The sequence below is a fragment of the Micrasema longulum genome, unplaced genomic scaffold, assembly GCF_059751315.1.
Source record: "Micrasema longulum isolate JH-2025_06_02 unplaced genomic scaffold, ASM5975131v1 h1tg001698l, whole genome shotgun sequence".
Classification (NCBI taxonomy): domain Eukaryota; kingdom Metazoa; phylum Arthropoda; class Insecta; order Trichoptera; family Brachycentridae; genus Micrasema; species Micrasema longulum.
In genome coordinates, this window is record NW_028278876.1 from 58715 (window position 1) to 85435 (window position 26721).

Here is a 26721-nt window from a genome sequence, read left to right on the forward strand (position 1 = left end):
AGTGTGTTAAATCTCTGGATAACCCGCGTCGCTTGAAATTATTGTTGCCTCGTTATAAATTAATCATTATCATTTATTTATTCATAAATTGTGTGTCTTTCGGACGCAGCGGACGTTTGAGGACTCGGTATTAAGTTAAATCAATTGAAATCTCCTTTGTTTGCAGAATGTTACTGCATTTATTTTCTGTTTTTCTTTTAACAGGATTAACGATTGCGGGTAATTATAAAATTATTTAACTGAACGCGAATTGTTAGATTAAAATGCTGTCTTGATCTTGCGGAAATCTAAAAAACATACTGAAAACTGAAATCTATAATACATAATTGTATTTTTTGTCACCAACTCATGGCGCACCCTCGACGAGATTTTCAATCACATTACTTTAATTTTTTTTCATTGAACAAACAAATAGAATCTTCCGAATGTTTTTTAACGTGCTTCGTTATTTCTATATCACAACTTAAATTATCCATATAGTCAAGTTAACACAGGTAATATGAATATCTCCTAATGTTTTCCGAAGTTTTACTGAACAAGTTTTAGTATGTAAAAGTAGGTATACAAAATAATATTAGTAGAACGACGATGTCACCGAATCAGGGGAAAATAATTAGTTTACATTAATAAGCCAATCCATTTCTTGTCTACCTACTTCCAATATTTATTTTTCATAGCCTTTTAAACATCAATTTGTTACTTACACTAATGAATTATTACTCATGTGTTTGTTTTTAATTAACTATCTTTCTTCCCAAATCTCTTAAAATAAACAATGCGGGTAAATTATTTTTTTTTAATATAATATTTTGTGTTGCAAAATTATGTCTTCTTCTTCTACTTTATTATTTCTATAGATCTTATGGATCTGTTTGTGCCGCTGTTTTCTCTCGGGACGCCGACTGCCAGCTATCGCGCCACCTCTTCGGGGGTCTGCCCGGGAGTCTTCTTCCTTCGGGGTTCCCTTGAAGTGCGATATGTAGAAGTCTGTCCTACACCATTCTGTTGACATGTTCATCCCAGTACCGCCTTCATTGTCTTTCCCATCTTACAATATCTTCCGTAATGCACGCGCTCCGAATATCATTGTTTTTCATGCGGTTTCGCAGCGTTTTTCGGGTTATGGATCGGAGAGTTCGCATCTCGGAACTTCTCACCCAAATATTGTCTCGGTAGTGTCTGCCTTTGCCTCTATCCCGTAGGCTGCTATAGGTCTAACACATTATTACTATTATATAATTTTAAGCGAGCAGCTTAAAGCTTATATGCATAAATCTATTTCAATGAAAGTTAGCTGCTGGCGCACTTTAACTTTTCCCAAACAAAACTAGTCCATTTTTAACCCATTGAGATCAGCTCTTGTGGGGGCTTATTCCAACCATCAACAACCCTATTGCTCAGGAAATGCTTCCGTGCATTTCTATTGAATCTCGTTTTCTCCAGCCTGAGACTGTGGCCTCGAGACCTCAAGACAAGCATCTTGCTTAAGCTTGAACATGCGATCCAAATTTGGGCAGCTATAGTGGCTTTTGTGTATTTTGTATGTCTATCAGGTCACCCCTTTCTCGCCGTTTCTATGCCTTTGTAATACTTGCGTGCGTTTTACCAGACTACAGCCTTAAGCGAGGGAAGTTAAAATCTCCAAATATGAAAACAGTTGCCGATTCAGATGCATTTTTAATGTTCGTAAACAGCATTTCGTCCCCTTTGAGCAGATCGGGTGATGGTGGTCTAGATTTTATTTTATTTTATTGAAATAAACGGCACTTCGTGCCTTCTACATATTAGTTACAAATACAATTAAATATGCACACATGTAAGTATAATTATAAGTAATATAGAGCATTTAAAACAATATTATTAATTAACAAATTAAGAAAGTCTAAAAAAGAAAAACTATATAAAAAAATAAAATATTACCAATTATAGAATTGTCGATAAAAAATGATAATTTGGTATTAGAAATACTTTGAACCAGTTAAAAAAAAACTAAGAAAACAATTTTGAAAAACATTAAATGATAAAAATAACAAACAATTGTATGTATTATTATTTAGAACTAATAAGATATTTAGAACTAGTAAATAGTATATATTTTTGTATAAAAATATATAATGATGTAAAAAAAAAATTAAGAGAAATATTTTATATTTATAAATAAATTTAAGAAAAGAAACAAAAAAAAATACTAACAAAGAAGTTAAAACAATTTTTAACAATAGTAACAAATAGTTATCTAGATCTGTTACCAATGAAATACAGGAGAAGAGCCATTCTATATGCACTAAATTTCATGTGAAATGAGTCACCAACATCCTGGTACTCATTGCCTAGAGTGTGAAGTCTATTGATGACTGCATTTCCATATGATGTCAAAGTATTGTTGCCACAGTATTGGTAGGTTTGCCGAGTTGTCCTTTTCGGTACATTAAAATTAATTAGTGATAAAAATAGATAACATAAATTACACTTATTTATTAGACACTTTAAATTTAATTTTATTAGAAGATCGTAGAAAAATAAATGACCTCCTTTTTTTATTTTAAATTCGGAGCTCGATTGTTGTGAACTCCTGAATCTCATTAACTTCAAAATACCTAATCGAGTCACTAGAAGTACGGAGTTGTTTGCCACGAGTACATACGTAGCTACTAACTATGATTCCGCGTTTACATTCCTTAGCCAACAAATTTACTTGTGAAATCAACATTTTTAATACGACAATTATCAATTTTAAAACGTTCTTAAATGCAGTATTTGAAACTAATTACTTTCTTTTTCATACAATTCTTTCTCTGTTTTTGATGTGTATTGTTATTATCTTATCTCTTTCTGATATTAATTTATCAAATATTTTTGTGTACCGTATATTATATTATTATCTTACTGTTAACTAATTTTCATTATTTGTTTTTAACAATAATTTGTTGATACCATTTTTTTTTTATACTTATAAGTATATGTAAATGTATGTATTTATTTTGTTTGAATTCTTCACAAGTTATTTATGATTTGCTTTTTAATTCAATTACTTTTCTTATATCCATTTAATATTTTTTTTCTCTTTTACTATGTAAAGTTTCACTTTTTATTTTGCATGGCAGTATGCTTCTTATTGTTTCCACATGTATACAAAAAAGCGTTGTTTATCTTTTAAATTTTTACTCACTATGTTTGTACTTACCTGTATATTTTTTGTAAATGCCCCTTGGGCGTATTGTAAAATTAAATAAATAAATAAAATAAATATAAATTTAAACCTGCAATTGAGAATTTAAGGTTGCCGAGCTGAAAACTTAACCACAATGCTTCTGCTGGGCCATTCTTACAAGAAATAATGATGGTGACATATTCACTCATTTTATCTTATTCTTCCAGATCCTATAAAAGAACCGCCGAAGTGGAGTGATGTTTATACAGTGAAGGGGGTGTTATCCATTCCGTATGCGGAGCTCAAAGAGCCGTTCTATGCCTGGTGAGTTTAATATTCCACATAGGAAAAAATCATTTCGATTTACCATTTAATTTATTGTCGGTATTTGCGCCCACGGACGGTGAAGTGAACCAACCGACAAAATGGTCACACTCTTGTATTTTCTTTATTTACTGAACTGTTTCTAACCCTTTGCTTTGCCTGTGTCCTCCAGGATACACGGGAAGCAACAACTCAAAGTGTATAAACCCCGTGCATATCACTTCTAAGATATACGTTGAAATATGAAATTAACTACATTTTGAAATGCTATTATGATTGGATTTCATATTGTTTAATTTGTTAAGCAGATGATTTTTTTTAAATTTTTTTATTTATTTTATTTATCAACAATATTTTGAGTTTGTGCAAATTTTTGTAGACAAGGACTGGATTCAACTCCCTGGGGAGCTGTTTATATTAACATATTACAACAGAGATGAAGAACATTTAAGAGAAGGTAATATAGAAGTCCAGGCATCTACAGGGCTTATGACCTGTCAATGGCTGGTTTAAGTGGCCACTTTACACACTGTGTAACATTCACTATTCTGCCTATATTTGAACATCTATATTCCTTCAATTCTTTCATCTGTTGATGTTTGTGAAGTTAAAGAGCTGAAACCTTTATTTATGCGGGTGAGATTCATCTGATTGAATTATTTCACCTACATACTAGACTAGGCAACGCCAGAAAATATTATTTTTTCAATTTCTATACTTCTTCATGGACCAGGTAATTTATCAACAATATTTTGAGTTTGTCCAAATTTTTGTAGACAAGGACTGGATTCAATTCAGCTCTTTAACTTCACAAACATCAACAGATGAAAGAGCTGAAGGAATATAGATGTTCAAATGTGGGCAGAATGGTGAATGTTACACGGTGTGTAGAGTGGCCACTCAAACCAGCTAATGACAGGTCATATGCCCTGTAGATGCCTAGACTTCTATATTACCTTCTCTTCATCTCTGTTGTAGTATGTTAAAAATAATTCGATTGAAATAAATTCTTTTAATTTCTACAATTGACTAGCTTTATCTTGGTTAGTTTCGTTTGCTTTTCGTTTTGTGGTAGCATTTGGATTTCTGAACAGGATAATGATTCTACGTCGCCATAGACTAACGTATCATATTTTTTCATAGTGACAGTTGGAGGGCGGGCAATTTAAAAAAAGATATCATTCCGTAGGGAAAATTCTTATTGATAAACGCAAATTAATTACCCAACTAATTTCTCCCTATTACCCTGCGAGCAAAGCTGCGGCTAAAATTGTTTGTTTAGCTTTAAGTTATTATCCAAATGACTGCGAACCTTGATATATGTAAGTCGTATCTGCTCCCGTTATTGAAACAAAATGGCCGATAAGAATACGTATTATATTTCCTAGAACAAATAACTTTTGTTATCATTTGACTTATGCCCCCTGAACTGTATGCTCACTCTGGCGTTAGTTTGCTCGGTGTATGACACCGACACATTATTTTTCCAACAGATAACATAAGAATCATTGTTGACGCAGTATTCTTATTTTCTCAGTGTTACATTCTTCTCTTTACACTTAAAATGCTAACAATAGATATTACACCATCAATTGTAATAGAAAATGAAAAACTTAATGAAGTCACTGAAATTAAATATTTAGGTGTAATGTTGGATTCAAAACTTACATTTCACCAAAACGCTAAGATGGTAATAAATAAGATTGCAAAAAAAATATCAATTTTGGGAAGGATCAGAAGATTTATTGATAAGGACTCCTGCAAAACTATTTACAAAGCAATTATTGAACCACACGTTAACTACTGTAGTAGCATTTTATTTTTATCAAACAAAGAAAACATAGATATACTTACTGTATTACAAAATAAAGCCTTTAGAATCATTTTGAAAAAAAACAGATATACGAGGGTAAAGTCGATGGTAAATGAAATGAAATTATTAACATATAAACAAAGAATATTTTACAATACAATGATATTTGTTCATAAAATTATAAACTCTAAGAAAAAAACAGAATTTTGGAAAAAAATAGATCGGAACCAGTACTAGAGAAAAGAACAAAATTAGACTTCCATTTAGGAAAAAGGCAAAGTCACAAAATTCAATTTTATTTAAAGCAATTAAAAAGTATAACAAAATGGAAAAAAATATTTATGAAGAAAAAAACATATCAAAATTTGAAATAATGGTCAAGACATATGTGATAAACAATTTATAAATTAAATATATTTTCAATGTTATTATTAGAACACACATAACAATATGTATGATATGTGTGCCCTACTTTAAGATTTAAATAAATAAATAAATAGATTACTTGTCTTTTCTTGAGCGTTATTTATTTATTTAACAAAATGTTAACAATAGATTACTTGCCTTTTCATGAGCATTATTTATTTATTTACTTTAATCAGCTTGTTACATTTTTGTTATAAAAGAAACATACTACAATGCTGTTTCGTAATTTGGAGTCGAAGCTCATTTTTATTATTTTTATTATTATTAATTTTAAACAAGCAGCTTAAAGCTGATATGCTAACACATAAGATCCTTTAAAAATAAAAAACAAGATTCTCAATTTGCCAATCACTTAATTGAAAATAATCATAAAATTCATATCTCAAATACACCAATTCCATTACACGTTGAAAGCAAAGGGCGTAAACTTAATATACTTGAACAATTGGAAATTAATAAATATCTAAATAATCCTAATTTTAAAATAATAAATGAGCAAACCAACCTAATATCTTCACCACTATTAAACATATTTAAATATACTGTTATTCTTCACTTTGTTCCTTTTTGTACACGCTTATATGACGCGTAATTAATAGATGAATCGTGTTACAATTGCATTTATATATTTTGAAAAGAAATTCTTAAAAATAGAAATATTGTATAATAATACATTTATGTTTATATAAATTTCCTCATAATATTTCAATCATGTTTTAAAATTAAAATGAACAGCAACCTATTATAATATTATTGATATTTTTTCGACAACAATTATCTAAATTTACAAAACCATAAGGCTTCATTAATTATCTCACAATACATGTATGTCAATAAATACTTGCTTTGTTATATTATCCCCGAAATTCAAATATTATGCTGATCTTTTAAAACGAAAGCTAGTTGTTAGCGCACTTTTCCCAAACAAATCTAGTCCATTGTTGAATCCATTGAGACTACACATTGAGATCAGCTCTTGCGGCAGCTTGTTCCAACCATCAACAACGCTATTGCTCAGGAAATGCTTCCGTGGATTCAGATTGAATCTCGTTTTCTCCGGCCCGAGACTGTGGCCTCAAAGACGAGCATCTTGTTTAAGCTTAAACAAAATAGAGAAAGTTAAAAGGAAAATATTACATACTACAAATACCGATAAAATATATGAAATGGAATTAGAATAATTCATTGTATTTTCAAAATCAATATGGATGAGTTTTTTTTTTAAGCATAAATGTATTTATTTATTTGATGGACTTATGCAGTCCATTCTAACGATGGTAAATACAATTTCTTATAATAAATACAAGCACTAATAAAATAAAATATAATTAAATAAAATTAAAGCTGGGACAAAAAAAATAAAAATTACTACCTCAAGACAAGATCCGGTCAATCTTAGTTAATTTTTAAATCTATAAAGACTTACACCAAAAAAGTCCAGATCTTGTCTCGAGTTTACAATACGACACAATCGGGACATTGGTGCATGCGAGCCATAGTTTGTGCTGTGTTGATCGAGGAACAGCACATTATTATTTCGCAACCGGCGGATCGGAACATTGGATGCCACTTGTTCCAGTAACGATGGTACATCAATTAAGCCATTCAGCAAATTAAACGTTTATATGGACTCAATGTTATTTGTATGTTTTTGTAGACTTGAGATTTTGAACATTGACTTCATTTCTCCGTAAGTGTAGTCTCCCCTCTCGAGGCCAATCATCAAAAAATTTAAAAAGAAATTCATTGAAAATACGTTTGTAGAAAAACGCGACGTGTTTGGCCTCTGGCGAATCTCACCCGCATAAATAAAGGTTTCAGCTCTTTAACTTCACAAACATCAACAGATGAAAGAATTGAAGGAATATAGATGTTCAAGTATGGGGCGAATGGTGAATGTTACACAGTGTGTAAAGTGGCCACTTACTTGTGATTTTTTTACAATTAAATTGAAATGTCCATGGAAGCAGAGAGAGAGGAAGGAAAGTAAAGTAGCTTTACAATGTCTTCTCCTTTTTATGAACTTTTTATGTAATATTTTTATTTTTACTTTTTTAGAATAAAATTATTTTTCCCCTCTCCTCCTGCATTCATTAGTGTGAAATCTGTAATTGGTCTTACTTTTTAAAATTGTTAATTTGTTCCTTGTTTTATATAAAGACTGTATGATTTCATTAATAAATAAATAAATAAACCAGCCATTGACAGGTCACAAGCCCTGTAGATGCCTGGACTTCTATATTACCTTCTCTTAAATGTTCTTCATCTCTGTTGTAATATTTTAATATACATTTATAATTTATTTTGAATGTATTTGAACCCCGGCGTAAAACGACATTTGCCTGGACTTCCAGAAATCAGCTTATAGAAATGTTTCCCAAGAAAAATATAACGACGTGATTCGAGGGTGTTGTAATCCAGCATCTCTGCTAGAAACAATGATGGCTACAAGACAATGCGGTGGCAGAGAAATTTGGATTTTAAATGGACTTAATAAGTCCGTAAATAAATAAATAAACATGTTATGATAAAGAATTTAAATTGTTATTGAAGTGAATCAAATTTGTTTCATAGAATCAGCCTTGTCAATGAAAATTTACCAACCAATTCCTTATCTATAAATGATTTGTGACTCCATTTGTTTTCATGGTTTCACGGATTGAAAACAAATAAATAAAATCATTGTCATTGGAGCATATAATTGTTTTTTTTTGTCCAGGTGCACCAGAACTCCCACTCAAATGTTCCACTCACCGCCGAGTCCTGTAAAATACCCGAAAGTTGAATCTTCTTCTTCTTCTCGGTTAAGATCGATTAATTTGGTATCAGCTAAAAGCTAACTCCTGAGACTTTGAGTTTCAGCTGTTCTTCCCTCTCATTGGTGGCCCTCCGGGCAGACGGCAAACGGCCGGGATTTCGTGAGCAATGGTATAGGGGATTTTAGAGCTGTCGATAAATGGAATTATTGACGTAATCTCTCCATAATCTATTTACTATGCAATTCGCATGGGTTCGATAGGGATCATGTTAGGATCTGTGTTAGGATTTTGCCGGTAGTGTCTCGATGATTTGATGTTCCACTGTGATTTGTTATAGATACGTATTGTTTTTCTTCTGTTGATTGAGTGCATGTTGTATAGGGCAAATTATTCTAATGTTTCCCATATGTATTTGGGTTTCGTGTCGTTTGATTGATTTGTTTGTATTACTACGTTCTTCTTCCTTTCCGATGCGGGATCTGGAGCGTGCGGCCGCGGTCTCAATTTGGAACTAACACTGTATTCCTCCACTGTAATACTGGGAAATTAGAAAGGGGTGATTGTGCTGACCATGTGTATTTGATTGATCACAAACTGACAATACTGCAGTGAGGGGTACAATGAAAGTTTTTAAAGTTTATTTGTTTTGTTATTTTCGCGGTTTGATTGTAAAGAAATATTACATTTTCGCTTAATTAGTTTAAAAAAAAAAAAAATTGATATTGATATGCGAAACTGAAGAAAGACTCAAGTCTTTATGAACAGTTTCGGGAAAAGGGTGGATGCTTTCATTGTATATGCAATGGGTATCGCTAATCCGTCTAACTTCTTGACTCTAGATTCTGCCTTTTTTTGGGTTTCCCTGCGATTGCCTTTAGTACTTTCATCTCTGACGTTCTGAGCAGTTATTTAGTTTTTCTATTTAGTTTTTTTTACTTGGTTTTTCGTATTTTTTATTTTCTCTCTATCTATCCTCGCCTCTGTTGTATACACCATGATTTGGTCTGACACACGTTTTGTATATCCGAATTATGTTTCCAATAATCATGTGTTCATTGTACTATACGACATTTTTTAGGCATCCAGATGTTTACTAACTGAGATGGATATGTTCTCACCATCACTATGGCAGCATCATCTGCATGGCATGTGATGTTAATGAACTTATCTCCCTTGGTGGATTCACTACTTTTTTTATTCTTAAAAGCATTTTTTTATATATATTTATTCTGCTTGTGTAAGAAAAGGTTTTAGGCGTATATATTGTTGTTGTATATTTAGTTATAAAGGTGCTAAACTTGCTTTGTTTCTTTGTTGTTATCAATATGTGTTATTTTCTAAATGCTAATATTAATTATGTCCCGAGTTGAGTTGTTGTAACTCCTGGGAGTGTAATTCAACGTATTATACTTGTAAAATAATTTGTGTTGTATTATTTATAAATAAAAAAAAATACCTGCAGAGCATTTCTATGCATTTTGTTCACTTGTATATTAAGTTCGTTGGCCTCGTGGTGTAATAGTCAGCGCTTAAGCCTGCCATGCAAGAGGTCTCGGGTTCGATTCCCGACATGGTTGATGTGAAATATTTATTTAAAAGGGTGTTTTCACACTAGAATATTTCATAGTCCCTGGACTGGTACCTGAAGCGTAAGACTGATCATCTTACCTTCATGCAACAAAAAAAATGATCAAGATACGCTGCGATTGGTGTACCAATGCAGTGCCCTATGCACCATTAGGTGCGGAAAGGGAATGATGATGATGATGATGGTGTTTTAAGTTTGGTTGGCCCTGTGGTGTAGTGGTCAGCGCAATTCCCTATATACAAGAGATCTCGGGTTCGATTCCTGACATGGTTGACATGAAATATTTATTTAAATAGGTGTTTTTACACTGGAATATTTCATAGTCCCTGGACCGACACCGGAAGCGTAAGTCTGATCATCTTACCTTCAGGTAACAAACTGTTGATGATGCAGTTCTGTTAGCAAGCAGCAACGAGGATTTACAAAAAATATTCTCTAGAATGTATGATGTATGCCTGGAGAGGGAATTGGCGATGAACGAAAGTAAGTCAAAAGTGATGGTATTTGAAAGGGGAAGTGAGGTCACTGACTGCATAATAAATGTAAACAACGAATGTCTCGAACAAGTAAAAGAATTTGTGTATCCGGGAAGCATGTTTTCAAGATTTCAAGTTCTTAACTGTTCGCCCTCTTCTAGAATATGCCTCCGTGGTCTGGTCTCCATTCTATGTCAATCGCATAAATCACATTGAATCAGTTCAGCATCGCTTGCTTCAAAAAGTAGCGCGGATGCTCGGACTAGAGAGAGGTAATTATTCTTATGCTGATTTAGAGTCGATGTTAAATATTTCTAGTCTACAAAAACGTCTAAAAACAGAACTAATATTGATTCCATATATATGTTTGGCATACTAAATGGTATAATCGATGTTCCATCATTACTGGGTATTATATTACGAAAATGGTGCTATATAAGTTATCCATAATAATAAAAATGAGTTGACTTCGCACTAGGGCAACAAAGTGCATATTGTCCACAGCAAAAGTATAAAAGTTTAATGTTTTTTATAGGTTTGACAGACCGCATGGAGTGTCCCGTATCGATTACTACGGCGGCATGGTCAAGACCTATCAGCTTTCTGCGGGAGCCGTCGGAGGCTTCGGCTCCAGCATCAAAATCGCCCCTGTCACCACCGAGGAACAGTTGAACAAGCAGACCTGCCTCCAGGTCAACGGCACCGACGACAACTCCATCACGGTCCAGTCCATCCTTCCCGACCTGGCCGGCTTCCGGTACTCCGGCGAAGAGACGGTCCGGGGGGAGCAGACGCAGAAGTGGAAATTGGAAGAGGAGATCGGAGAAAAGAGTAACAAATACGCCATTTGGATCAAATACAGGAAGCCATCGGGAGAAATGGTCGATTCCCTACCAATTCCAGTTAGGTTCGTTTTTTAAAATTTCTAACTTTTTAAATTTATTTTATTTTATTAACATAAACGGCAAATCTGCCTTTTACAAACATTTATAATATTAACATATTTGGCTTAATATATATTTTTTTTTTTTTCAAAAACATAAATTTTAAAAACAAGATTTACAAAAAAAAAAAAATCAAACCAAAAATTAAACAAGATTTATTTTTAAAAAAATAACCTAAAAATTATATAGCATATTCAGTAGAAAGTTTAAATTGTAAAACATTCTACAGTAAATTTTTAAATCGGGTTGTGGTCCCGTGGCTAGTGTCTCGGACTCACGGATCAAAGGTCCGTGGTTCGAATCCCACTCTACCCTAACTTGATTCCCATTTTCTAATAGTGAGTTATTTAAAACTCGTTGAAAATAGCCCTCAAAATTAAATATTTGCGTAAATTATAAGAACGCAAATATTTCTTTTTCCAAAAAAAAAACAACAAAAAAATCATAAGTACTGTTTCACACAGCTAGGCAAAGTGAAGAAAAAATTGTACATGAAATGCATGAATAAATAAATATAATTACCATTCACCATCTTTGAAAAAGTTCAAAAGGTTTGTTCTATAGGAACAATTTCCTACACTAAATGTATCAGATACGTGGGAATAACTATTGCCGAGTTCATGAAGTCTATTTAATACTTCATTAACACTATACACTGTCCGTGAATTGTTGCTACAAAACGGTGGCACCTGTCTAGTCATTCTTCCAGGCACCCTGAAGTTGATGAGAGATAACAGTTCAGGGCAATCCCATATTGAATTTACAATTTTTTTTTTTTTTTTTAGAAAAAAAGAAATATTTGCGTTCTTATAATTTACCCAAATATTTAATTTTGAGGGCCATTCTCAACGAGTTGTAAATAACTCACTATTAGAAAATGGAATCAAGTTGGGGTAGAGTGGGATTCGAACCGCGGACCTTTGGTCTGTGAGTCCGAGACACTAGCCACGGGACCACAACCCGATTTATCTTCCATATGCAATTTAAAAAAACATTGGCAATTCTACCCATCATATGAAGTTGTCTTGTGACAATTATCACGCTGTTAATTCAGTTAAATCCCTGTTTTACGTGTTTCAAGGGAGCAACAAAAAAAAGTGTAAAACTGAGGAAAACTCAGTGAGGAACTGAAAAATGTAAGGAAAAAATTAAATAACATAAAAATATAATTATTGTACTAGACTATACTAAATATACTGCCGAAAAATAGTGAGAACTGTCATAATTGGGGATTATTCATATTTACCAATGATTTAATTAAAAATATTGTCTATTTTTTCAAGCAATAACACAATGTGTTATTTTTTATTGATTAAAAAAAAACATGTTCAAATTATTTTATTTAGCTACTTACCTTAAAAACACAGAAACAAAAGTTTTAATTTGCATAAAATGAATACAAAGATTTTTTTCCTAAATATTGGGAAATTTTATTTATATGGTATCACTTTTTTTAGTATGGCACCACAGAATTTCAACTTTCATCTACATCGCGGCCAAATTGTTTCACAGTTTTATGATAACTGTTACAACTATCTTCTTTTCACATTATGTTTATAACTTCAAATGATATTTCTACTGCCACATTTTTAAACTTTCTTCATTTCAATTTATCGATGTAAATACTTTATTCCTCCTAAACATGCGTGCTTCCTAAACATGTCACAATTTAGTAAAATGTCAAAAAAAGTCAATTACACTGCACCTACTTTGAATTTAGTTATAGACAATTTGCATATTTTTTTATTTACCTCGATTTTATTCTCCAATCACGCGGAGGCTTGTTGTCTTTTGACAGATCAAATGAGTTTTGAAAAATTTTCAACGTAAAACCGGGGTTATGAAAAACTTAAACAACGTTAATTGGGGGGAATATTTGAATGAGAATGTTTGGAAAAAAATGTGACCTAAATATTTCGGTGTAAAAAGCGGGAAAATGTAAAATCAAGGAACGTAAAAATGAGGTTTTACTGAAGCTATTTCTAGTCTCAATGCATGCATGTGCAGCATGCGTGGTCTGTCCATAGAACGCATGGAACCATCGCTTCCCCTAAATGTAGCAAAAAAATTTTTTAATATATTATGTTTTATGAGGACAAAACAAAATTGATGATTGCCTCCCAAACCCTCAGGATAATCCCCCACACCGGGAAACTACAAATTTGATGTGATCAAGTTGTACAGTCATCGCTTTCCTATGGAATAATTGGATGGGGGGGAACTTACAACAATCATATTAAACCAATAGAAACTGTTCAAAAATTTATATTAAAAATAAGCTTCATAAAAATTGCACTTTTCCCTCTTTGCAATTGTTCCAAGAAGCTTAACTTTTAGATCTAAGACAAATATATTGTTTTCAATGTTTAAAATATATATTTAAGAACCAAAATTTATTTACAAGTAATTCAAATAGATCAAGTCAAAGAAGGAATCGTGTGTTAGAAATACCACATTGTAAAACGAGGCTCGCACAGGCATGTATATTTTATAGGCCCAAAATTTTTTAATTCTTTTTTTACTGATAATATTTCATTGATTCCAAACATTCAAAATTTTCCTTCTTTTAAAAAACACGCACTATCCTGGATTCGAACTAAAGATATGAATTCTTTTTTAATATTTTATTTTTTCTTTCTTATGGTATACAAAAATATTATAACTGTCCATTATTTATTATAGGAGCAAAAATTCATTAACATTTTCTTGTATACCCACGAACAGGCCATGCCTTTGTGGGATTTTTTTGTTTACTATTTTTCTATTAATATGTATTTCGTTGATATGTAATTATGCTTTATTTTTTTAATAATCTGTTTTATCATTATGTTTATTGTAAAAAAACAAAAAAATTTAAATAAAAAATAAAAAAGTAGTTCCTCACAGTCGCTGGTTTTTTTTGTTTGTTGTCACCAAAATTAACTGCTACTTATTACCTGATTTGTAATCTTAATTATGACATAGTAAAAAAAATTGTGATATTTTTTTTCAGGTATGAAATGCGGGGGTTCAACTCTCTGCTTGGCTCTCACTACGATCACTACTATTTGGATTATGAAGACTACAGTGTGGATGATATTCCCAAAGAAATATTTCGTCTAGATGCCAGTAAGTTCAACCCGACAATACATTGAGTGTGTCCAAATGTTTGCCGACAGGCTGGATTTCACTCTAGGCATATACAGGGCTTATGCCCTTTCTTTAATTGGTTAAGGTGGCTACATTACACACTGTGTATCTTGTAACTCTTTTACGTCACAAAAGTCAACAGATGGAAGTGTTGAGGTAATGTAAATGTTCAAACATTGGCCGAATGATGAATGTTACAGTGTTTGAAGTCTGTGGAGGAAGAATACAGTGCTTGGCTGATGAGATCAGTCAAATTTTCGGCCAAAAACTCTGAAACAATTACAGCTGTATGAGACGGCATTTTATCGTGGTGTGAAATCCACGAATTGTCCTTCCACATACCTTCAGTGTTTTTGGGACGAGGGGGGGCAGTGACGCGTTTCATACCCAAAACATCTCAATGATGAGGTCTTCAATAACACAGCAAGCTCTCGGATTGGTACACATAGATTTTTCGACACGATTTGCTTTGCCGATTCGATGTTTTCTTCGGTACTTGACGTTGGGCGTCCAGTATGTTTATCATCATCTGAGCATTCGTATGCCCGTGTTTTGGACATACACGACTCTCCAAAGGCTTTATTCAACATTTTCAATGATTTGGTACATGAAATTTCATTAGCAGCTCAAAATTTGGGCACGCTCGTTGTGCCAATTTTTTTTCTATTGTAAAAATCGCCACACGGCAATGAGGAACTTCAGCCCTACAAAGTAAAAATTAAAGCATTAAATTGTAAAGCAAAATTTCTTAAAAATGTACGAAAAAAATATATAAATATTTTAATAAAGCGCACTACTTTGAATGACGTCACTGGTTCATATGAACCATCCAATGATATGAGAGCTTTGAAGGATTTCCGGTTTGGTCACCGTAAACGAACCAATCGAAAGAACTGTCATAGAACAACCTCTGACGTCACTTCTTCTTCTTCAGCCTTGTTCTCTACACTGCTGGATAAAGGCCTCTTACAAACGTCTCCATTCTTTCCTATCACCCGCATTCATCATCCACGTTTTACCGGCAATAGAGGCAATGTCGTCGACCCATCTTTTCTGTGGCCCTCCAACACTTCTTTTGTTTGCCCACGGTCTCCACTTTATTATTCTGGGTGTCCACCTGCCATCGTTTTGTCTCGCCGAGTGTTCTGCCCACTGCCATTTCAATTTCGCTGCACGATCCATGATATCTACGACTCCGGTTTGGCGCCTTATTTTTTCATTTCTTACTCTGTCTCTTAGACGTACACCGAGCATTTGTCTTTCCATGGATCGTTGCGTGCATTTTAGTTTCTAGTCCGTTTGCTGTCACCGGCAATATGCACGATTCGTAGACTTGTCTCTTTAAGCATATAAGGACTTCTTTATTTAAAAAGATATATTTTAGTTTGCCGAAAACAGCCCAACTTAGCCCTATTTTTCTTGGTAACTCAGCTGTCTAGTTATCTTTGCCAAGTTTGACTTTGTGTCCTAGATATATGTATTCATCAACCACTTTGATTTTATTGTGGTTAATGAAAATGTCTTGTCCTGTTGGATTCATTATCTTTGTTTATGTTTTTAGAATTTAATTATTTTTCCCCTCTCCTCCTGCATTCATAATAAATTAGTGTGAAATCTGTAATTGGTCTTACTTTTTTTAATTGTTCTTTTGTACCTCGTATTTATATAAAGACTGTATGATTTCCTTAATAAATAAATAAATATGATGAATTTATCTCCAGATATGAAATGCGTTGGATTCCCCGGACCAGGAGAGAAACACGTGTACGCGTTCAACCCTATGAGAGAGTTTGTCTACCCAACCTACACAGAACATGTTGATAGTGAATTCGCCAGGTTTGTTACTATGTCTTAAGCCTCTTCTTCTTTTCCACATCGGCTCTTCAGTGGAGCATGTGAACATCGCCAGTTGCCTCCGGAGACCCTATGGCCAGCCAGCCAATAAAGTCGAAAGATCGTCATCGATGACCTTTCAGGACGGCGCGAGCCCGCAGGTTTAGGTTCTCCCGAAGCATGGGCAGCACATGTCCAAGCCAGGTCCACCGTCGTATCCTCAGACGCTCGTTACAGGAGGCTGCTGCGATCGTTCTCGGACTTCAACGTTAGTTATAAAATCCAACCATCCTATGCCTAATATTCTTTTCAACACTTACTCTGAAAATTCAAAAGTTTGGTGTTCTGAGCTTGTGTTAAATATATTTCGACATAAACTGCCGACGAATAGTCAGCTGCCTCAACCACCTTCGAGATGACCCAAATCTTTACCGGACACCGAGCTATGAGAAGTTACCTTAGAGTATATACATATATAGAGGGATAACAAAACATTTTACCGATCCAATGCATGTTGCCTGTTATAGCGGACTCATTTTTTACAATGTGTTCTAAATGAGAGAAAGGGAGACAAAAAAAAATCGTGGGTACGGTCCTCATTTTTTGTTTTGTAGTCGATTTTAGAATTTTACGATGCTCATTTTTTACGTACGCGGCTAGTATTGCTTCGAACTGTCAAACGCTCTGTCAGTATTTTGACGATTCTTTAACGTATTTAGTGCTTATTACATCAAAATTCATTATGCCAACTTGTGCCATGAAAGGATGTTCAAATAGAACTGGAAAAGGGAGAAAACGCTTCAGTTTTCACAGGTATTTATCAAATATTATACATTTTCACATTAATACGTATTTTGGTACTTTTCAACATAAATGCACCACTATTTTTGTACTATCATTTGAGCAATTATTATGGCATTTGTTTCTGTGTAATTCAAATACCTTATACATTTGATTTATGTCATTAAAAACATTTTTTTCAATCGTTTCAACCCAAATATTTCTTTAAATGTTCAAGACATGCAAACTCGACGACCTTTTACCGAGTCAACCGACATCTAGAAATAATTCTTTCTCTTTTCATATCACTGGAAGAATGTGAAATTGTTATTTATTGAATGTAACTAAAAGAGATGACAATACATCTGCGCCAATTTTGAATGGTATTTTTATGACCACTTTTTGGGCGGCTCTTATAATTAAGAATGCCAGGGCTGTGCATTACCTTAAAATATAATGCATTCACTTAAATGTTATTTATTAGTGTAATCATTTTATCATTAAATTTATAAGCATAATGTAGTTAATTAAGGTTTTTTTTTTTTGGATTCCCGATAGATGAAATAAGGCGAAATAAATGGATCCATAAGACAGGGCGGAACAATTGTCCCCTGAAAATAACGATTGGGTGTGTTCCAACCACTTTCTATCCATTAATTTGGACAAAATCAAATTATTTGGTACGTGTAATAAATGGTGCTATGGGTGAATATACATTTATTTCATATTTATATACCATAAAGTCGGAAAAATCAGTGTACGTGCAGGATGTATGAATGTAGAGGAAGCGAGATCTACATGCAAAGACAGAGTGATATGGTGTTCTATCCTCTCTGCCTACCTCTTTGGTGAAACGGCGTGATTTCTCCAAATCACCAAATTGGAAGTGGTATCTTCACTCTATCCAAAGATGCAAGTTTAAATTAAAAAAATAATAGAGATTCCTGTTTTCAGTTTTCAAATCAAACAACGAATTCAGAAAATATTTTGGCATTGGAGACTCCCCGTTTAACCAGTTTTTAAAGATGTAAGTTACAACATGCCGTCAGAGTAAGCCAATATTTTAACAAATTGGTTAATTTTCAAACTCAATAAATTTACTTTATTGCAGTTTTACTTGTTTATTATATGTAATTGCATATTTGTTTATAAAATTAATTTGTGTATCCAACAATGTCATTTATAATGTTTATTATTGCTCACTTTAATGGATTAAAAATGTTTTTGGCAAACTTGTTACTAAATTAAAATAAACTTTTTTATTGTACTTCCTACTCCCTACCAATCTCTGTAAAAAAACGCCTTAAGTCGTGCATTTGTGACAACCCTGTTTTATAAACATCTGGAAACTTAAAACGTCTTCACTAAACAAACGACCACGCCCCCTTTTCAAAAATTCTTACAAACTTTGGAATAGTACGGACTCTAAGATGCATATACTCTAAGGAAGTTACTTACATATAATTAAGAACAGTCTAGAAGGAGCGTAGAATAATATTTGAATACGTCGGACTGTGTCAAATAATTCCCCCACTAGGCCTCACTTTCGCCGTGCACATTCGTGAAGTCGCCGGGTAATGTTGCTTGATGTGAAAAAAAAAATCATTTGTTAATTTCTTTAAAATTTTATTGTGCACTTGGAAATATTTATTGACACAACAGAGTAGATAAGTAAAGTGTCATTTAATAAGAGTAATTGAATTAATGAACTTTAATCTTAATATATAAAACAAATTTTATTTTACATAAAATGGATATTTTCATATCATGTTAAATTATATTTGATGTTTTAAAGATAATGTCAGTCAAATGTCCACGATAGAGTTGTTTAATCCAAGATCCAATTTTCATTAGTTTTCTCATTAGATGAGCAAAGTAGGGTAAACAAATTTACTACCCTGGCAACACTAACGAAATGTTTATTTTGTTTCTTCGACAATCTGACACATAAAAATAATTCAATTTTTAAGTAATCCATTTTTTGTATACACATTCATTTGCTAATTACACATGAAATGTGATTGCATCCTGTTACATTAAGATCCTAGCAGTATTTCTACACTTTAAAATAACACAACACGGCACAATTGAATTGAAATCAGGAGTTGCATACTGAGCGACGTCTACAAAGAAACTAATGGGTCAAAATGTAAACCTACTCATTTATGAGCAGTTTAGTCGCCTTCTGTTTGATGTGCGTATGCGGTTTCTGGACTATTCTTAATTCTATGCTTACATGGGTTTAAAATAAGATATTATGACTTTTGTCTGCGCGATAATATCTCCTCACAGAGTGTCAAACATCTGTTGTTTCGTTGTCCAAATTATTGAAATTTTCAACCTGCATTGCCATAAAAATTTAACAGACTATAAAATAGAGTTGTAGTTTAGGGTTTATTCCTTCTTTGGTTTATTTTTATTTGTGCAAACTTAATCTTGCATTAAAAAAATTCAGTTACAATTAAATATGATTTTAGTTATTTAAAAAAACCATCGGCCTGGGCCCCGATTACAGTGGGAAGTTAACATTTATCTTAGATTTTATCTACAAAGTAACAAATTTTTTTTCAAAACATGTTCAATTGCCGGTTACCAACGAAGATACTTTGAATTTTCAAACAAATATACACACTTTCGTACATAAATATCAATATTAGTTTATACTGTCTCAGTATATACCGATGAAGATAGCCATTCATAATCGCGGCCCTGGAACATAAAACACTCCCAGTATATTTAAAATATACATTTTCAAACTATTTTTTATCATGCGCTTACTAACCTATCGCTGTATCTGTCAAAAATATTTTTTATTTCAGATTTAAAAGCAAACACAACAAAGGATACAAAGATCATCTGGAACACTCCAAGAGGCAGGAGATTTTCAGGCAGAACTTGAGGTGATTCAGTCCATTTTTTGATACATTATACGCTCTGAATATACTCTCTTATTCATCTATCCATTCCACCGATTAACTGAAAAAATATATTTTAACCATCTTTCCATTTACCAACCAAAATCATCTGTTATATTTATCTAACTTTCCATTTATCAACCAAAATTATCTATCTTATCGTAACATCTTACTCCTAATTAAACTCAAACAACTATATTATATTTTATGTAACTCAATTATAACTTATGGCATAATAGAATGGGGAGGCACTAAAAATTAAACCTCTTGATCTGCTCAAAAATCGATTATTAAAAGATTTTAAAAAAGCCCTTCAGGTACCCCAGCGTCAAGTTGTTCGACGAATTCGATATATTAGATATAAGGCAATTATATATATCTAGAATAATTATGTTTGTGAAAGCAAATTATTCTACCAAATCCCAAAAGGAACACTCCCACACTACCAGAAGTCAAACTAAAGGATGGGTCATGGGGTCTACCACAAACTCTGAATTCGGGCTGAAAAATTTCAGGTTTCTGGGCCCCAAAATATTCAATATGTTACCAGAACATTACAAAACCATGACCCGGATTCAATTTAATAAATTTGTAATAAAATGGCTACTGGATTTAGGTAGAGAAAAATCGGAAAACTTATTAAAAAACATTCTAAAATAATAATTGGTATATATATTGTATAACTTTATAATAAATTAATATTAGGTAGTCATGTGATTGTTTATTTTTGCATAAAAATGTCTGCCTTAAAACAGGTTGTACCTAGTTAGGCAGACTAGACATAATCCAGAGAAATCTATTACCTAAGGGTGTATGTAGTAGATAAAGAAATTGTTATTTTTGTTAATAAACCATTATTATTATTATTACTATTATGTATTTTTCAATTGATTAACTGAAATAATCTATTATATTTAACAAGCAAAAAATATGACAGTATATCAATTAATATTTTTAATGCATTGTTTTTACTCTACAAAATAATGAACTGATATTCCTCAAATGAGTTTTATTGATCAACCAAATTATTATGATTTTATATTCATCTTCACCATTGATCAACCGAAGTATTTCTTTACAGATACGTCCACTCTCTCAACCGCGCTAATCTCGGTTACACTCTCACCATAAACCACCTGGCCGACCGCAGTGACAAGGAGACCATCGTTCTACGCGGCAAGCAATTTACCACGCTGAACAACGGGGCCAGCTCATTCCCTTACGGGAAGCAGCACATAGCTAGTATTGCTGACAAATTGCCCGCCAGCTGGGACTGGAGACTGCAAGGCGCTGTGACTCCAGTTAAAGGTAAGTTTATTAGATTAGATTAAGAGTGTATTTTTTTTATTGGCTCTAGTATTGTTAATATATTTCTACTTATTGCTATGTAATAGCTGTGAAAAACCCAAATAAAATAAAATAAAATGTCTGCTCATTATACTTGAACAGCGAGGTTTTCAGGGTTCACATTTTACGAATAGGAGGATGGTAGAATGCTTCTGGTAACAAGTTTTAATGTTTGGATTGTAAAAAAGATCAAACAGTCTAGTTAGTCCAAAGAGGACACGGTAAGCAAGTAGCCTAACTAATTCCGGTAAATTAAATTCATAGGTACCTTCTCTAAAATGTCCTTCGTCTCTGTTGCAATATGTTAATGTTAATGTGGCTCGAGGTGTGAACCTTGGGGCACTCCTGATGGTATAAAAGAAAAGTTTGAACAGAAGCCACCGATTACAACAGATTGACAGCGATTTGTAACTAATTCCGGCAAATTAAATTATAGGTACCTTCTCTAAAATGTCCTTCGTCTCTGTTGCAATATGTTAATGTTAATGTGGCTCGAGATGTGAACCTTGGGGCACTCCTGATGGTATAAAAGAAAAGTTTGAACAGAAGCCACCGATTACAACAGATTGACAGCGATTTGTCAATTTGCGATTCGTAAACCACCGCAAAAGATCTCCATGAATACCCAGATGTTCGATCTTTAATAGAAGGGTAAGATGGTTTACTTTATCAAAGGCTTTCGCATAGTCAGTGTACATAGCATCTACTTGAGTTTTATTTTCAAATTGAGAGAATTGAGTGAATACTGCTAGATTTGTTGTTGTTGATCGTTTTCTAAGAAAGTCTGAAAAAATGAGTATAGACCTGATCATAAACAATTTTTTCGAATATTTTACTAAATACTGGATGTATTTACAATTTTTTTTCCCACTTTTACGAATCGGTACAATATTTGCTTCCTTCCATTTGCTTGGAAATAATCCTCCCGATAGTGATTTTGTAAAAATAAGAACAAGAGTCTAAACTAATTGGTGTTTTTTCAGATCAATCGGTGTGCGGATCCTGCTGGTCGTTTGGTACCATCGGCACTGTCGAAGGAGCGCTGTTCTTACATAACGGTGGACATCTAAAGAGACTCAGTCAACAAGCGCTCATAGACTGCTCTTGGGGGTATGAGAACTTTTTCTAATACCCGCATCACTCTTCTTTTGGTTTCAAGACCGGTGCCCTGGCGCAGTCGGCTAGATGGGCAACTGCAAAACTGACGCCGCGTGTTCGATTCTACTATCGATTCGATTCGACAAGCCTCTAAAATAGAAGCTTAGCGGGTTATTCCTTTAAAAAAATACAAACCCCAGGGTTAAAATATTAAAAATGATATTTAACTAGCAGATGATGGTCGGTTTTTGCCGATTATTTCATGATAGGAAAGTCGTCCCTTCATTTAATCAACTTGTAAGAAATCTGATGCTTATTCAGTGTTCAATCATGTCAATACTGTTGAAGTTGCTGTTGGTACCGAGAGTATTTGTTTAGTTTAAAACATCATTTATCTATATTATTCCTGGCCGATTACCTTTGTTTACCATCCTTCCCTTGACCCATCCTGATGGTGCCTACCTAAAATCAAGATAGAAAAATATAACATTTGGATTTGGAACAAAATAAACGAAATTTTGACATTGCATTAAATGTTGACGAAAAGCAGACTGTAGCGAAAAAACAAATTTCATTAGGTTTTGTAAAAGGTCGGAATATTTGAGTAAAGGAAAGGAGCACGGAAATGGACCTACCATTGATGCTATATGTATGTTTTTCTATTTTGGGCACTGGATGATGAATGTTCACTATTACTACTACTACCATCACGCCATTTATTAGTAGGGGTAGGCTGAGAAAATGGACCGCCACACACGTCTGTCCTGGCATACATTTCTAGCTCTTCTTCCACATTCATACATCTTGTCATACATGCCCTTCGGTTCTGTTTGCTTTTGACATGACCAGGCTTAAGATTTTGGTTTATCTGATCATGCCACGTCTTCCTCGGTCGTCCTTGTCTGACGTTACCGTTTATTTTTGCCATATATACTTGTTTCACCATTCTTTCGTCGTCTATTCGTTCTACATGACCAAGCCATCTCAGAGACCCTTTCTTAATCTCATCAATTATACTTGACACAGATTTACATTCTCACCTGATTTCATCATTCGTAACCCGGTCATACATTGATTCCCACACATTTGTCAAAGATATCGCATGTCAACCGCGTTCACTCGGCTTTCATCCTTCCTCTGCCAGTTCCATGTTTCACTTCCATGCATAAGTGTTGGGACTAAAACTCCGTTGTGCACTGCCAGTTTATCTTCGATTGACTGTGATATTAAACAATTTATCATCATAACTTTCACAATGACGCATGACGATTCCAAGAATTCTTACGCAATGTTTTGTAATGTCAAAGTTTTGTTTATAATGTTCCTTGATTCAAATATTTCCAACCTTTTACAAAACTGAATGAAATTTGTGTTTTCGCTACAGTCCGCTTTTCGTTAATAGTATTAATATTATAGATTATTGTTGAATATGAACACTTTAAAACCATTTACACTTCAACAATGTTTGATTATGTCCAAATGCTTGCAGACTGGCTGGATTTCCTCCCTAGGGAGTTGTTCATATTTAAATTTATTTCAACAGAGAGGGAAAAAGTTTTCGAGAAGAAATTTGGAAGTCTAGGCATTTACAGGGCTTATGACCTGTCGTTGGCTGGTTTAAGTGGCCACTTTACACACTGTGTAACATTCACCATTCTGCCCATGTTTGAACATCCACATTTCCTCAACTCTTCCATCTGTTGACTTTTGTGAAGTGAAAGAGCTGAAACCTTTATCACGTGGGTGAGATTCATCCGGCTGAACCAAATCACCTACTAGGCAACGCCTGGAAACAATTTTCCAATTTTTATACTTCTTCTTTTACCAGGTAGTAATTCAACAATGTTTGATTATGTCCAAATGCTTGCAGACTGGCTGGATTTCCTCCCTAGGGAGTTGTTCATATTTAAATTTATTTCAACAGAGAGGGAAAAAGTTTTCGAGAAGAAATTTGGAAGTCTAGGCAGTAATTTTACCATTGGTGAACAACACATATCTGTGTGTGAAATAGAACCAGAACTCGGTGGGTACTCCAAGCTAAATGTCCTGTAAATGAAATCGAGTTGAGATTGTTCTGCCTTGTGGTCTACTGGGTAATGTGTTCGCCTACCATGCGAGGTCCTTGCCAAACTGAAATGAGAATTCAGGCACGGCAGACTAATCTCCATTCAGCAGCCATCGAGCGGAAACATTCGTCCGGGGTTTCGGCTCTGCTTCACGCACAGATCTGTATTATTCATTCTGCCTGGATGGATTTGTATGTTTAATCGAACTTATTATACTGTCTGCAGTTATGGCAACAATGGGTGTGATGGCGGCGAAGATTTCCGCTCCTACCAGTGGATTATGAAGCACGGGGGAGTCCCCCTAGAAGACGAGTACGGTGGATATTTGGGACAGGTAAAAACAAAACAGAATATGGATGTTTAGGCATTTACGGCGCTTACCTTGTTATGTATTTAACCCATAGAACTCATTTGGTGGGAGCCCGAGTGAAAAAACAATTCATGTAAAAAACACTTGGTATGTTAGGTATGTTGTCGGTGAAAACAACATATCAACAGTCATCCGCATACCCTCATTCTGGCAAGCTCATTCTAGAACTGTTCCTCCTATAAACCAGCCATAAGCTTAGATTCCAACTACGAGTAATATACGGGAATAAACTACATGTCAGTACTCTGGTGTATTTTTCTGTACTCACAGCCACACAAATAAATAAATATTTTAAATGGACAGAACACATAGAATAAATAACACAAAAAATTAGAAAAATTTCCCATATCTTCAAGTCGATACATAACATCTTATCCCTAATTAAACTCAAACAATCATATTTTATTTTATGTAACTCAATTATAACTTATGGCATGGGGAGGCACTAATAAATCGATATTAAAACCTCTCGAATCTGCTCAAAAATCAATTATTAAAATAATTTTAAAAAAGCCCTTCAGGTACCCCAGCGTCATGTTATTTGAGATCTTAGATATAAGGCAATTATATATTTTAAGAATAATAATATTTGTGAAAGTAAATTATTCAATCAAATCCCTAAAGGAACACTCTCACACTACGAGAAGTCAAACTAGAGGATGGGTCATGGGGTCTATCACAAACTCTGAATTCGGGCAAAGAAATTTCAGGTTTCTGGGCCCCAAAATATTCAATATGTTACCCAAAGGTTGCAAACCATGACCCGGATTCAATTTAATAATTTGTAAAAAATTCGTTACTGGGTTTAGGTTGAGAAAAATCGGAAAATTTACTCAAAATACATTCCTAAATAATAAATTAATATTGTAAAACTGTTTAGTAAATTAACAAGTATGTAGTAATGTTATTGATTATCTCTGTCTTTTTTTAAATAGGGACTCCAGATTTGGTAGGCACACTCCAGGAGTGGACGAACATATGTTCTATAAATTTAATTTAATTAATTTAACAACATTGTTTCAAAAAAAACAGCGCAGATTATTTGATTTTTTGTTTTGAATATTAATTGAAAATATATGTATTCATATTTACAGGATGGATATTGTCACGTGGATAATGTGACTCTGGTGGCTCCCATAACCGGATATGTTAATGTCACTGCAAATGATCGCGATGCTCTGAGGGTAAGTCCAGCAAAATGTGTAAACATATTGGCTATCGATTACGGAATAATAGGCCGGGGTGGAGTAAGCAAAACCACACTTAAGCATGGACTGAAGCACAAAAAGCCTTTCAGAGGGTAGCTAGTAAAATGCCCTATAGAGACGGACTTTATACAGAGTTCCCAGTACTAAAAATTAGACTATTCCACAATGCTTTCACAAAAAACCCGACAGACATAATGATGGACAGTAAAAAAATGCAAGACAAGGACCAAATCAGTACGTCTGCTGATCAAATTTCTTAGATTTTCACAGCCATTCAGATGGGCAGTGAGTTTTTCTGGGTGTTATGTCATCAGCCCTTCAGGGCCATGTCATCAACCCTGATTAAGGACGCCGTAATGTTATCCAAAATGTCGGAAAATAATGTAAACAGGACACGAAAGAATAACTCAATGCATCTTCAAATTCTTGGATTTTCATGACCCTGAAGCCCTTTATATGGGTGGTGACTTTATTAGGTTATTATTCTCAGGCTA

The 26721-nt window shown here is 33.8% G+C and overlaps 1 protein-coding gene across 1 annotated transcript; it reads left to right on the forward strand.

The window, feature by feature from the left end:
* Positions 1–26720, forward strand: LOC148274291 (counting factor associated protein D-like). The gene is made up of 10 exons (XM_088237344.1): positions 1–219; positions 3379–3475; positions 11073–11444; positions 14474–14589; positions 16332–16446; positions 20043–20123; positions 21220–21446; positions 22469–22595; positions 24875–24983; positions 26114–26720. The coding sequence occupies exons 1-10, from the start codon at positions 168–170 to the stop codon at positions 26321–26323; spliced, it is 1506 nt and encodes a 501-aa protein (XP_088093470.1). The 5' UTR covers positions 1–167; the 3' UTR covers positions 26324–26720.
* Position 26721: the final 1 nt, after the last annotated feature.

Coding starts and splice junctions, on each gene's coding strand:
- LOC148274291 (XM_088237344.1), top strand. CDS start 168: ATGTTACTGCATTTATTTTCTGTTTTTCTTTTAACAGGATTAACGATT. Junction 11,445..14,473: donor TCCCTACCAATTCCAGTTAG/GTTCGTTTTTTA, acceptor ATTTTTTTTCAG/GTATGAAATGCGGGGGTTCA. Junction 16,447..20,042: donor GTTGATAGTGAATTCGCCAG/GTTTGTTACTAT, acceptor TTTTTATTTCAG/ATTTAAAAGCAAACACAACA.